General features: G+C 45.0%; 1 protein-coding gene across 5 annotated transcripts in view; it reads left to right on the top strand.

The window, feature by feature from the left end:
- Nucleotides 1–15,164, top strand: part of LOC135056795 (alpha-2-macroglobulin-like) — a 325,812-nt gene that overhangs the window by 137,259 nt on the left and 173,389 nt on the right. For all 5 annotated transcript variants that reach the window (XM_063962392.1, XM_063962390.1, XM_063962389.1 and 2 more), the window contains exons 15-16: nucleotides 7,873–8,022; nucleotides 8,216–8,383. In XM_063962392.1, the coding sequence (XP_063818462.1) occupies nucleotides 7,873–8,022; nucleotides 8,216–8,383 (318 nt within the window). The remainder of the gene's footprint in view (nucleotides 1–7,872; nucleotides 8,023–8,215; nucleotides 8,384–15,164) is intronic.

Raw genomic sequence — 15,164 nt, 5'->3', positions numbered from 1 at the left:
CTATAAGTCCCGGAGTGTGTGTGGTGTGGTTCGGCACGTGTGTGACATGTCTGTGGCAGGGAACTCTGTGGAGACAGGTTAGGGACACAGAGGTGTAATATGACACCAAGAGCCTGACTGGGTGAAAGGTTAAATGATAGTGTGAATCATATCAGTAAGAGGTTGGACTGAATCTCTTACAGAAAATGAAAATAATCTGTTGAAGATGTGATTTTTAATAGTTCTGCCTTTCATCCACAGGGACCTTTCTGGGTCACATACAAATTTGCACAAGTAGTACAAACTGATACCGACACGGACTCTGATTCCTGTGTCGACACTAGTGATATCAGGGGAATAGGTCCTAAGTTAGCAAAAAAAAGCATTCAAAACAGGTTTTAGCTATAAAGGAGGTGTTAGAAGTTACGAAGCCCCCTCTTTTACCACATGGAGAGGGTTTACTTTAGTAAAGAAGTAATGTAATTTTCCCTCCACCTCAGGTCTGATTTAACCTGAAAAGAAATTTCAGATTCCCAAAAGGAATTCAGGCAGCTTTCCTTTTTCCAAAAAAGGTGGGAGTCACCCCGCATTTTAGACAGGGCCCTGTCATAAAAGAGAAAAGGTGTTTCTCCCTGCGCCTGGAATGGCTTCACTTAAGGAGCCGACAGACCGCAAGTGAGTGAGGTGATTTATTGATGTGACCAATGGAACACTACTCAGGCCTACCATTGTCTGTGAGTGGGTGAGTAGTGCTATTGAAAAGTGGTCAGAAAAATTGTCATTAGACATTGACACAATAGATGGAGACGAGATACTCCTAACGTTAGGTCATATCAAAGACGCTGCTGCATACGTACTAGAATCCATGAAATATATTGGTTTCTTGGGATCAAGAACCACTACCATGGCAGTATCGGCTCGGAGGGCGTTGTGGATTCGCTAGTGGAATGCTGATGTAGATTCCAAAATAAAATATGGAGGCTCTCTCGTATAAAGGTGAGGCCTTGTTTGGTGATGGGCTGGATGCGTTAGTCTCGGCGGCTACCGCAGGTAAGTCGACATTCTTGCCTTATGCTCCTACACCGGCGAAAAAGACACATCACTCTCACATGCAGTCCTTTCGGCCCAACAAATACAAAAAGGCCAAAGGTCTCCCCTTTTTTTGCAGGTAGGGGAAGGGGAAAAGGAAAGAAATCTGCAGCGTCTCACGGATCGCAGGAGCAGAAGTCCACCCCTGCTTCTGCCAAATCTGCAGTAGACATAAAAGATGCTTACTTGCATGTATGCAAGAAATAAATTACTAAGTAATTACTTTGGCGCTTTTTACGAGCTGCTTAACTAAATGCTGCCAACACAATAGGGGCTAGTTAGACCCCACAAATGAAAAAACACAAATACAAATTGGCGCTAGAGAGCTAAATAAAATATATCACAATTTTAATGAAATCTTTAAAAAGTCATACTGTTGCAACGTATTCTTACAGCTTAATATTTAGGGCATATCTTAGCACTGCACTCATTATAAAATACCATATAAAGATAGGATGATAACTAAATTGCACTGGAACTCAAATATAAAAGTTCATCCATATAATAAATAATGCCACAGTCCAGGAACAGAGTCAGGCGAATGGAATAATTACCAACTGCTGTTGGAATGGGAACCTTGTAGTAGCTTGGTTCAAGATGCTGCTTGGTCCAATGATAAGCTCAGGTCCATACTTTGTTGTATCCAATTCGCAAATAGAACGGTTCCTATATCCGACCTCCAGGCTATAATCTCAGGATGCATAAAACAGTCCAGCTGCTCCACCAACGCGTTTCGCTGTTTCACACAGCTTTTTCAAGGTGATATACTGCAGTGACTGAGTGCCCTTTTTATAGCAGTGCTAATAGCCCATACAATACAGGTGTGCGATGTTTAATTTATTATACAAATCTTAAAATTCGAATACTATTTAGCTCTCTTAATTAGTGACAGACATAGAGACCGTAATATGTAATTTACGATATGTTTTAATGCTCATAAAAAGGTTTATTGCAAAACTATTTCGAAGAAGCCGGTTCCCGATCACATGACCGCGGGACCCGCTTCCTGTGTCTGGAACGCATCCCCAGTATCATTGGCAGCCACCACGGTCATATGACCGGGACCTGTCCCGCCCTCCACGTCTCCTGACATCATGTTGCCAGGAGACGTACCGCGCATATCTAGATTCCGGTCACATGACCGGAAGGCGGACGTGCTGTGTTCAACTCTTAGTGAGGTCTGTTGCTTGTAACTATCCGTACGTCACATGATCGTCCGGACCAATGGGAATCTGTCCATGTATTTCTTTGTTATTATCTGCGATCACGTGACAAACAACTATTGGAAACTATTTTCACTATTTTTACCTTTATAAACTACAAATATATATGTATTATATTTAACCAAACATTAGCTAATACACATAAAAATTGGTTTTGTATTGTTTTTATATATTATACTGTTGTAATTTATTAATCTAATGCCATCTTGTGGTAAAACAGTATTATCACATTCAATTCAAAGCTCATATATTCCCACAGCACTTCATTTTTGGTTACTTAACTATAAAATCCCATGAAAGACCAAAGGGTATATATATATATATATATATATATATATATATATATACTTGAATAGAAATATATAAAAATAATAATAATAACACAGAACCTGCTAAAAGTTAATATATTATTAATATTACTACAGTACAGCATTTAGCTCAAGTGCTTCATTCAAGCCACTTGGAAAAAGTGTATTAAGCTGGAAAGTCCAGAATATTTCCTGTCTACACAGTCTGGAGAACCTATCACCCCCTCTGGTGGTTCTAGGAATATGTTCCAGCCCTATAATACTCAAAGAAGAAGGATCCTTATTATGACTGAGAGCGAAATGTCTGGAGACACTGTTTGGTTATTCCATTGATTATGTTCCTTCTATGTTCCATGAACCTCGTATTCAGCATCCTAGTCATTCTACCCACATATTTTAAATGACAATCACATTGCAAGAGATATACCACCCACATAGTATTACAATTATGAAGCTGGAAATGGAGATGTTTCTCCCCTCCATCGGTAAAGGTATTGAGGTAGTTTTATTACAAGCATGTGTACATGTTGTACATCTGGTAGCCCCACATCTATAGAAGCCTTTGATATTACTTTTTAACCATGTTCTCTCTACATCTCTGGTTCTATCCTCAGTTCTCAGTTGGCTTGGTGCCAATATAGTCTTCAATGATTTATTTTTTCTGAAGACAAAATCAGGTTTGACTGGTAAAATGTCACACAGAACAGGGTCACTCCTGAGCATATGGAAGTTGTGTTTTACTACAGATTTAATCTCATTAGATCTAGAGTTATATTTTGAAATGAAAGCCCATTCTCTATTCTCTAGTTTCACCATGCTTTTATTTTTTGGACATAATAGAGATTGTCTGTCAATATCTGATACTTCTTTTAAAGCTTGATCTAATAAATGTTGAGGGTAATTTTTGCATTTAAAAATCTCTACCAATGTTTTCGCTTGTTCCGTAAAGGACTCTATGGTGGAACAATTCCTTTGCAGTCGTAATAATTGCCCTTTTGGTATATTATTTTTCCATGCAACATGATGTGCGCTTCTATAGTTTAAGTACGAATTACTGCCCACATCCTTAACAAAATTAGAGGTAAGAATCTTGTTATTCACTATTTCAAGGTTTAGATTCAAGGTAATTATTCCATTCGCCTGACTCTGTTCCTGGACTGTGGCATTATTATATGGATGAACTTTTATATTTGTGTTCCAGCGCAATTTAGTTGTAATCATATCTTTATATGGTATTTTATAATGAGTGCAGTGCTAAGATATGCCCTAAATATTTAGCTGTAAGAATGCATTGCAACAGTATGACTTTTTAAAGATTTCATTAAAATTGTGATATATTTTATTTAGCTCTCTAGCGCCAATTTGTATTTGTGCTTACTTGCATGTTCCCATTTATCCTCCTCACCAAGCTTATCTGAGATTTGCAGTAAAGGATTGCCATTACCAGTTTCAGATGTTGCCGTTCGGACTTTCCACGGCACCGAGGGTATTCACCAAGGTGATGGCGGAGATGATGGTCCTCCTTCGTTAAAAAGGAGTCAATATAATTCCTTATCTGGACGATCCCCTGATAAAAGCGAGATCCAGGGAACGGTTGGTGCAGAACATCGCACTCTCCCTGTCAAAACTCCACCAACACGGTTGGATCATGAATTTTCCAAAGTCGCAGTTGGAACCGATGACAAGATTGTCCTTTTTAGGGATGATTCTGGACACAGAAGTGCGGAAAGTATTTCTTCCAGTGGAAAAGGCTCTGGAAATCCAGAAAATGGTCAAACAAATATTGAAACCAACAAGCGTGTTGATCCATCAATGCATTCGGTTGTTGGGGGAAATGGTTGCGGCCTACGAGGCCATACAGTTTGGCCGATTTCATGCCAGAGTATTCCAGTAGGACCTGCTGGACAAGTGGTCCGGATGCCACCTACACATACACCGGAAAATAATCCTGGCCCCCAAAGCCAGGATTTCGCTCCAGTGGTGGCTACACAGTTCTCACCTACTAGAGGGATGCAGGTTTGGGATTCACGACTGGGTCCTAATAACCACGGATGAAAGTCTCCGAGGCTGGAGAGCTGTCACACAGGGGGAAAGCTTCCAAAGAAAATGGTCAAGTCAGGAAGCCTGCCTTCACATAAACGTTCTGGAATTGAGAGCCATTTACAACAGCTTTCTACAAGCGGTACATCTTCTTCAAGATCCCGTGCAGATCCAGTCGGACAATGTAACAGCAGTCGCGTACATAAACAGGCAAGGCAGAACGAAAAGCAGAGCGGCAATGGCAGAGGTGACAAGGATTCTCCTCTGGTCAGAAAGACATGCAAGATCTCTGTCGGCAATTTTCATAACGGGAGTGGACAACTGGGAAGAAGACTTCCTAAGCAGACACAATCTCCATCCAGGAGAGTGGGGCCTCCACCAAGAAGTCTTTGCAGAGGTGACGAGTCTTTGGGGATTTCCTCAAGTAGACATGATGTCATCTCGTCTAAACAAGAAGCTTCAGAGATATTGTTCCAGGTCGAGAGACCCTCAAGCAATAGCAGTGGATACACTGGTGACCCAGTGGGTGTTTTGGTCGGTATATGTTTCCCTCCACTTCCACTGATTCCAAAGTTCTCAAAATAATAAGAAGAAGAACAAGAGTTTGAGCAATCTTCATTGCCCCAGACTGGCCAAGGAGGGCTTGGTATACAGATCTTCAGGAGTTGCTCATAGAAGATCCTCGGCTTCTTCCTCCTCGAGAGGACCTACTACAGCAGGGGCCGTGTGTGTATCAAAACTTACCACAGCTATGTTTGATGGCATGGCTGCTGAGCGTTGGATCCTAGCCCGAAAGGGTATTCCCAAGGAAGTCATCCCCACTCTTATTCAGGCCAGGAAAGGAGTAACGTCTTAACATTACCACCATATTTGGAGAAAATATGTATCTTGGTGTGAATCCAAGAAGGCTCCTACGGAAGAGTTTTAGTTGGGACGTTTTCTCCATTTTCTGCAGGCTGGTATGGATGCGGGCCTTAGATTGGGGTCAATCAAGGTCCAGATTTCGGCCTTATAAGTTTTCTTTGAAAAACAATTGGCCTCCTTTCCAGAAGTTCAGACGTTCGTGAAAGGGGTTCTGCACATCCAGCCTCCATTTGGGCCTCCAGTGGCACCATGGGACCTTAATGTGGTGTTGCAGTTCCTTCATTCGGGTTGGTTTGAGCCTCTACAAGAAATAGAGTTTAAGTTTCTCACTTGGAAAGTGGTGATGCTTTTGGTGTTGGCATCTGCAAGGCGGGTGTCTGAATTGGGGGCCTTGTCCCACAAGAGCCCTTACCTGATCTTCCATGAAGATAGGCAGAATTGAGAACTCGTCAACATTTTCTTCCAAAAGTGGTTTCCTCTTTCCACATAAACCAACCTATTGTGGTGCCAGTTGCTACTGACACGTTCGCTGAATCAAAGTCTCTAGATGTGGTTAGAGCTTTGAAGATTTATGTCACTAGAGCAGCTCGAATACAGAAAACAGAGGTTTTGTTTGTCCTGTATGCTCCCAACAAGATTGGGTGTCCTGCTTCCAAGCAGACTATTGCGCACTGGATCAGAGGTACGATTCAGCAAGCTCATTCTATGGCTGGATTGCCGTTACCGATGTCGGTGAAGGCCCATTCTACTAGGAAGGTGGGCTCCTCCTGGGCGGCTGTCTTGGCATTACAACTTTGCCGAGCAGCTACTTGGTCAGGGTCAAACACATTTGCAAAATTCTACAAGTTTGACACCTTGGCCGATGAGGACCTAAAGTTTGGTCAATCGGTGCTGCAGGGTCATCCACACTCTCCCGCCCGTACTGGAGCTTTGGTATAGACCCTATGGTCTTGATGTCGTCCCCAGCATCCTCTAGGACGTATGAGAAAATAGGATTTTGATAACCTACCGGTAAATCCTTTTCTCCTAGTCCGTAGAGGATTCTGGGCGCCCGTTCCAGTGCATACTTTACCTGCAATTTAGTTATTACAGTTACATAAGTTGTGTTATCTTGGTTTCAGCATGTTGCTGCAATTAGTTCATGCCTGTTGGCGTGTGTTATGTTGAATGCCATGTGTGTGGCATGGTTGAGGGTGTGAGTTGGTAGATATCTCACCACTAGTTAAGTAATTCCTTTCCTCGAAATGTCAGTCTCCCTGGGCACAGTTCCTACAACTGAGGTCTGGAGGAGGGGCATAGAGGGAGGAGTCAGTTCACACCCAATGAAAAGTCTTTAGAGTGCCTATGTCTCCTGCGGATCCCGTCTATACCCCATGGTCTTGATGTCGTCCCCAGCATCCTCAACAGACTAGGAGAAAAGGATTTAACGGTAGGTTATCAAAATCCTATTTTAACACTGGTGATGAACAGCAGATGAGTAGTTACACAGCTATGAGCCAGGGCTGGAATACAGGACCAGAATGCATCACAATCACTGTTGCAGGTAGTGAATGTCCACAGATGTGAGGGAATACCTAGCACTTTATTGTATCAGTGGTATGATAATGTATAGCAGAAGAATCACAGTAACAATCCAAAGTACAATATGAGCAGAGAGTAAATGGTTATCCAGGATAAGGCTTGCAGCAGAGTAATGAAATGGTTGAACAAGAATCCAGAGTAAAAATACACAGAACTCAGATTGCAGGACTTGCACAATAAATCAGAAATGCATGCAGCATAGAGGAAGCCCACAGTTATATGTAAACACAAGTAATGAATGCTTAGAGAATCCACAGGGCACAGTGAAAATCCGTAATACTTAGCTATGGTAGTGCTGGAAACACAAACAGGCAAGAACAGTAGTTGCTGGATAACATGAACTGGCAGACCAGGTTTCTCAGCATGAACAGAAGCTAGGACTAAGACAGCAGACAATGCAGATCGTTCAGGCAGGAAAATAGTATAATATCACCGGCATGTCAGAACTCAGCTGGCTGGTTTATAACAGCCACACTAACCAATGAACAAGGCCAGACTGGGAGTGTTAACTCTAATTACAAACCCTGCGCACCTGCAGAGCTGCATGTATACAGAGAGCCTAAGGAACAGAAAACACACTGATGGATTGTTAATGTCAGCTGACACCAGGTGCATTCAGAACAGAGGGAATATATGCACCAACAGAATCATAACAATTTCCTTGACACCATTCAGTTGAATAGAGATGTACTGGGTACTCCTGTTGTATGCCAACTGTTAAAAATGAATTGCTGTCAAAGTGATTGTTTTTTCTTTTATTATTTTTTTTCTCCCTTTGCCACCCCTAGGTGTCAGTAGCATTCTCTGAAGAGAAGGGAAGTCCTGGCTCTGATGTCACCTTGGGTATAACCGCGGCTTCAGAATCCATATGTGCCACACGGATCAGGGATGCCAGTCTTCTGCTCATGGAGCAAGGAAATCCAATCACTCCTGACTCGGTACAGAGCTTTGGTGATAAGAATGAAATGTTGGGGGTTGGGGTCGGATACATCTGACAGTGCTGGAACTGTTGATACCGTATAGGATAAAGAGTGTGAATTGGGATTTGGATGAGATCAGTAATGATGGTTGGAGCACTGTCTCGTAGATCAGACTGAGAGTTAATGGAATGCTGGCCTGCTTCTGTTACAGGTGTATTCATCTTACCAGTACAATGTTGAAAACTACTATGCAAATGGATATAACGTAGAGCCAGCTCAGCCTCCATGTATTGATCCCAATCAACGCTTGCTGATTAATGGAACCTACTTCATACCCACTGACTCTCCAGGAGAAGGTGACGTCTACCAGTTGCTCAAGGTAGGTAGCTTAAAATTATAGTGTTTGGACTTCAGACATATACAGGTGGAGAAACAACTCAGTGGTGAAGTAACCTGGCTAGCTGATGGAAATCAGGGCCACTTAAGGAATTAGCAGGCAAAGGTCACAGTAGTACCCCCCACCCCGATAGCTTTGCAAAAAGTTAGAATTGACACTGCTTATTTGTAAATGGGTGTAATGAGTTCCGAGTTCCGATGCTTTTTTAAAAAGGCAATCATGTACAGCTCAGAACTCGGACTTCATTACACAATGTCAGATTGAAAAGATACAAAGTTTATACTCATGATTTTTCCCAACTGCTAACAAATTTGCTGCTACGATCAGGTCTGAATTACCCCCATAATTTTATAGAATGCACTTTATAAATGTTACCTCAACCGAGCGGAGTACTCGGGAAAAGGGAGGAGGGGGAGCAGGGAGCCACAGAAGTGCCGCTGCGGGTACCCCGTGTGATCGCAGGTCTAGCCCGCCACTAGAAATGGCACTGGTGGGTGTGTCTTCTAGAGGAAGTGGGTGAAAGCTATTGTATACAGGTAACAGTGAGCTGGCCATGCTTTTCAATGCTAATTATTCTAGGCCATAGTGTGGGGGGAGCTCTTGGCCATTTGTTGATATGTTAATTAGTCTAGGCTATGGCAGGTATGTGAAACCAGTTTTAACAGTTAAAAAAACTTAGAACTTAATTCTATGTGTAGTATCAAAACATAATATCATATAAAATATATATCTCTAAAATGGATATGAGGAAATATCACATGTGGGAATGGGACTCAAGTCTATACACATAGGGCCTAATGCAGTCTGGATCGCTAAAGTAGCGTTTTCAGTCTGAAGCCCTTTGCGGAGTGCGCACGCACAGGGCTGCCATCAGGGGGGGGACTGTGGGGACTGATGTCCCGAGCCCATACAGAGAGGGGGGCCCACCCCTGGCTTCTGCCGCCAATACCTGTGGAGCAGCATCAGTTTGTGAATAAACAGCAGGCTGGTGTGCAGGGAGGACTTCTTAAAACAATCCTGTGCATCAGCTTTCTGTGAACCATTCTTCTAGGTCCGCAACTCTCCACCTATATGTAACGTCGCAATGTATGACATCACATAGGGGTGGAGCAGTGCAGCAGAATATTTTTTGGGGAGGGAGGGGCCCTGTCTATTTTGTCAGTCCCAGGCCCAACAATTTCTGATGAGCACGCGCACTCCAGGAGCCCATTGAGATACTAAAAGCATCTCGGGGCTGCAATTGCCTCTGCCTGATTGACAGGCAGAGGCGGTTGCAGGGCGGGAGAGGGTGTGCCAACAGCATTAGAAAGACGTTGACTGAGCATGGTCTGGACAACACAGGAGTGTCCGGACCATTGGGGGCGGGCTGCGGCGAGTAGCCACCTGCCAGCGCGCAGGAGCTGTGCTGGCAGGAAGCTACTCGCCAGAGGTAAAAGCATCACCGCCGTGTGATGCTTTTACCCCCTTGGGGTAGGGGGGCGGGGTAGGGCCTGACATGCGGGGCGTCCCCCCGCATGTCTGAGAATATGATCGTAGATCTGCTAAATTTAGCCTGAAGGTAATTATATATATATATATACACTGTGTATATATATATATATATATATATATATATATACTGTATATGGCTCATCACTAATTCTCTCACTTCCCGATATGTTGGGAAGATGAAATGTAACCTAGGTATTCTGCAGGTGGGAAATAGGCAAACTACGTAATTCAAATTTTAATAAACCTCCCCTAAGGTGATGAAAAGGGGTTAACATAATGACATCATTACCGATGTGTGGTATGCGTTGGGTGAACGATAATGCACAAATGGGCACTCGGATCAAAATTTGGATTACACCTCCAGTGTGTAGAATTTAATAAACTAAACACTTTTTACCGTATCTGCTACGGGTGCTCCCCGGGTAACGCCAAGAACCATGGATTAATAGTGTGTGTGTGTGTGTGTGTGTGTGTGTATGTATATATATATATATATATATATATATATATATTTATTTCTCTTACGCCCTAGAGGATGCTGGGGACTCCGTAAGGACTATGGGGATAGACGGGCTCCGCAGGAGACATGGGCACTTTAAGAAAGACTTTAGATCTGGGTGTGCACTGGCTCCTCCCTCTGTGCCCCTACTCCAGACCTCAGTTTACTACTGTGCCCAGAGGAGACTGGGTGCTTTCCAGGGAGCTCTCCTGAGCTTTCTGACAGAAAGTATATTTGTAAGGTTTTTATTTTCATGGAGCCTGCTGGCAACAGACTCCCGGCATCGAGGGACTGAGGGGAGAGAAGCAGACCTACTTCTGTGACTTGAAAGGCTCTGCTTCTTAGGCTACTGGACACCATTAGCTCCAGAGGGATTGGTACGCAGGATCTCACCCTCGGCGTCCATCCCAGAGCCACGCCGCCGTCCCCCTCGCAGAGCCAAAAGATAGAAGCCGGGTGAGTATGAGAAGAAAAGAAGACTTCTGAGGCGGCAGAAGACTCCTTGATCTTCACTGAGGTAACGCACAGCACTGCAGCTGTGCGCCATTGCTCCCATACACCTCACATACGGCAGTCACTGTAAGGGTGCAAGGCGCAGGGGGGGGGGGGGGGGGCGCCCTGGGCAGCATGTAAACCTCTTATTTGGCAAAAAAGGACATATATACAGCTGGACACTGTATATATGTAAGAGCCCCCGCCAATTTTACACTATTTGAGCGGGACAGAAGCCCGCCGCCGAGGGGGCGGAGCTTCTCCCTCAGCACTCACCAGCGCCATTTTTTATCCACAGCACCGCTGAGAGGAAGCTCCCCGGACTCTCCCCTGCTTATACCACGGTACACAAGAGGGTTTGAAAAGAGAGGTCGGGGGGGCACATAATTCGGCGCAGACAATATACAACAGCGCTGCTGGGTAAACATTAAATTACTGTGTTTCTTCCTGGGTCATATAGCGCTGGGGTGTGTGCTGGCATACTCTCTCTCTGTCTCTCCAAAGGGCCTTCCCTGAGTGTGTGGTGTGTCAGTTCGCGTGTGTCGACATGTCTGAGGGAGAAGGCTATATTAGAGAGGAGCGGGAGCAAATGAATGTGGTGTCGCCGTCGACAGCGCCGACACCTGACTGGATGGATATGTGGAATGTTTTAAATGCTAGTGTAAACTCATTGTACAAAAGATTAGACAAAGCTGAAGCTATGGGACAGTCAGGGTGTCAACCCATGTCTGATCCTATGTCGCAGGGACCGTCGGGGTCTCAAAAGCGCCCACTATCCCAAATAGTTGACACAGATACCGACACGGATTCTGACTCCAGTGTCGACTACGATGATGCAAGAGTGCAGCCAAAATTGTCTAAATCTATTAGATATATGATTATGGCTATAAAAGATGTTTTGCACATCACAGAGGAACCCCCTGTCCCTGACAAGAGGGTGCATATGTATAAGGGAAAGAAACCTGAGGTAACCTTTCCCCCCTCATATGAGCTGAACGAGTTATGTGAAAAAGCTTGGGAATCTCCAGACAAAAAACTGCAGATTTCCAAAAGAATTCGTATGGCGTATCCTTTCCCGCCAACGGACAGGTTACGATGGGAATCCTCCCCTAGGGTGGACAAAGCATTAACACGCTTATCCAAGATGGTAGCGCTGCCATCCCAGGATACGGCAACCTTTAAGGATTCTGCTGACCGCAAGCAGGAGGTTACCCTGAAGTCCATTTACACACACTCTGGTACCTTACTCAGACCGGCAATCGCGTCGGCATGGGTCTGTAGTGCGGTAGCGGCATGGACAGATACCTTATCAGAGGAGTTTGATACCCTAGATAAGGATACTATTTTTTTGACCCTGGGGCATATAAAAGATGCTGTCCTATATATGAGAGATGCTCAAAGAGACATTGGGCCTAATTCTGAGTTGATCGCAGAAGCAAATATGTTAGCAATTGGGCAAAACCATGTGCAGTGCAGGGTGGACAGATATAACATGTGCAGAGAGAGTTAGATTTGGGTGTGGTGTGTTCAATCTGCAATCTAAATTGCAGTGTAAAAATAAAGCAGCCAGTATTTACCCTGCACAGAAACAAAATAAGCCACCCAAATCTAACTCTCTCTGCAAATGTTATATCTGCCCCCCTGCAGTGCACATGGTTTTGCCCAATTGCTAACAAACTTGTTGCTGCGATCAACTCAGAATTACCCCCATTAGTCTACTGAGTTCTAGAATAAACGCTATGTCGATTTCTGCTATAAAAATCCTATGGACCCGACAATGGACAGGTGATGCCGACTCGAAAAGGCATATGGAGGTTTTACCTTATAAGGGTGAGGAATTGTTTGGGGATGGTCTCTTGGACCTGGTCTCCACAGCTACAGCTGGTAAATCAATTTTTTTGCCTTATATTCCCTCACAGCCTTAGAGAGCACCGCATTATCAAATGCAGTCCTTTCGATCTCACAAAAACAAGAAAGTGCGAGGTGCGTCCTTTCTTGCCAGAGGTTGGGGCAGAGGGAAGAAGCTGCACAACACAGCTAGTTCCCAGGAACAGAAGTCCTCCCCGGCCTCTACAAAATCCACCGCATGACGCTGGGGCCCCACTGGAGGAGTCCGCCCCAGTGGGGGCATGTCTTCGAGTTTTCAGCCACATCTGGGTTCACTCACAGGTAGCTCCCTGGGCAATAGAAATTGTTTCTCAGGGTTACAAGCTGGAATTCGAAGAGGTGCCTCCTCGCCGATTTTTCAAATCGGCCCTACCATCCTCTCCCTAGGAAAGGGAGACAGTGTTAAATGCAATTCAAAAATTGTGTCTTCAACAGGTGGTGGTCAAGGTGCCCCTGCTCCAACAAGGAAGGGGGTATTACTCGACCCTGTTTGTGGTACCGAAACCGGACGGTTTGGTCAGACCCATATTAAATCTAAAATCCCTAAACCTATACTTGAAAAGGTTCAAGTTCAAGATGGAATCGCTAAAAACGGTCATCGCCAGCCTGGAAGGGAGGGATTTTATGGTATCTCTGGACATAAAGGATGCATACCCTCATGTTCCCATTTATCCACCTCATCAGGCGTACCTCAGATTTGCGGTACAGGATTGTCATTACCAATTTTAGACGTTACCGTTTGGTCTTTCCACGGCCCGAGAGTTTTCACCAAGGTAATGGCGGAAATGATGGTGCTCCTGCGGAAGCAGGGTGTCACAATTATCCCGTACTTGGACGATCTCCTCATAAAGGCGAGATCAAGAGAGCAGTTGCTAAACAGCGTGTCACTTTCACTGAAGGTGTTACAGCAACACGGCTGGATTCTCAATATCCCGAAATCGCAGTTGGTTCCTACGACTCATCTGACTTTCTTGGGCATGATTCTGGATACGGACCAGAAAAGAGTTTATCTTCCGATAGAAAAAGCCCAGGAACTCATGATTCTGGTCAGGAACCTATTGAAACCAAAACAGGTGTCAGTGCATCACTGCACTCCTGTCCTGGGAAAGATGGTGGCAACATACGAGGCCATTTCCTTCGGCAGGTTCCATGCGAGGATCTTCCAATGGGACTTACTAGACAAGTGGTCCGGGTCACATCTACAGATTCATCAGTTGATCACCCTGTCCCCCAGGGCCAGGATATCCCTCCTGTGGTGGCTGCAGAGTGCTCACCTTCTAGAGGGCCGCAGGTTCGGCATTCAGGACTGGATCCTGGTGACCACAGATGCGAGCCTCCGAGGTTGGGGAGCAGTCACACATGGAAGAAATTTCCAAGGTCTTTGGTCAAGTCAGGAGACTTGTCTTCACATCAACATCCTGGAACTAAGGGCCGTATACAATGCCCTACGTCAAGCGGAGACCTTACTTCACGACCAACCAGTTCTGATCCAGTCAGACAACGTCACCGCAGTAGCTCATATAAACCGCCAAAGCGGCACAAGGAGCAGAGTGGCGATGGTGGATGCCACAAGAATACTTCGCTGGGCGGAGAATCATGTAAGCGCACTGTCAGCAGTGTTCATTCCGGGAGTGGACAACTGGGAAGCAGACTTCCTCAGCAGACACGACCTGCATCCAGGAGAGTGGGGACTTCATCAGGAAGTCTTCGCACAGATTGCAAGTCGGTGGGGACTGCCCCAGATAGACATGAGGGCGTCCCGCCTCAACAAAAAGCTACAGAGGTTTTGCGCCAGGTCAAGAGACCCTCAGGCAGTAGCTGTAGACGCCCTAGTGATACCGTGGGTGTTCCGGTCGGTCTATGTATTTCCTCCTCTACCTCTCATACCCAAGGTGTTGAGAATAGTAAGAAAAAGAGGATTGAGAACAATCCTCATTGTTCCAGATTGGCCACGAAGGACCTGGTATCCGGATCTGCAGGAAATGCTCACAGAAGATCCGTGGCCTCTTCCTCTAAGACAAGACCTGTTACAACAGGGGCCCTGTCTGTTCCAAGACTTACCGCGGCTGCGTTTGACGGCATGACGGGTGAACGCCGGATCCTAGCGGAAAAGGGTATTCCGGATGAGGCCATTCCTACGCTAATAAAGGCTAGGAAGGACGTGACATCTAAACATTATCACCGTATATAGCGAAAATATGTTTCTTGGTGTGAGGCCAGGAATGCTCCTACGGAAGAATTCCATCTGGGCCGGTTCCTTCACTTTCTACAAACTGGAGTGAATTTGGGCCTAAAATTAGGCTCTATTAAGGTTCAGATTTCGGCCTTATCCATTTTCTTTCAAAAGGAATTGGCCTCTCTACCTGAAGTACAAACTTTTGTGAAGGGAGTACT

Source organism: Pseudophryne corroboree, chromosome 3 (genome assembly GCF_028390025.1).
Source record: "Pseudophryne corroboree isolate aPseCor3 chromosome 3, aPseCor3.hap2, whole genome shotgun sequence".
Classification (NCBI taxonomy): Eukaryota; Metazoa; Chordata; class Amphibia; order Anura; family Myobatrachidae; genus Pseudophryne; species Pseudophryne corroboree.
The sequence above is the reverse complement of the archived record's forward strand: the minus strand, read 5'-3'. Positions and strand labels throughout refer to the sequence as shown.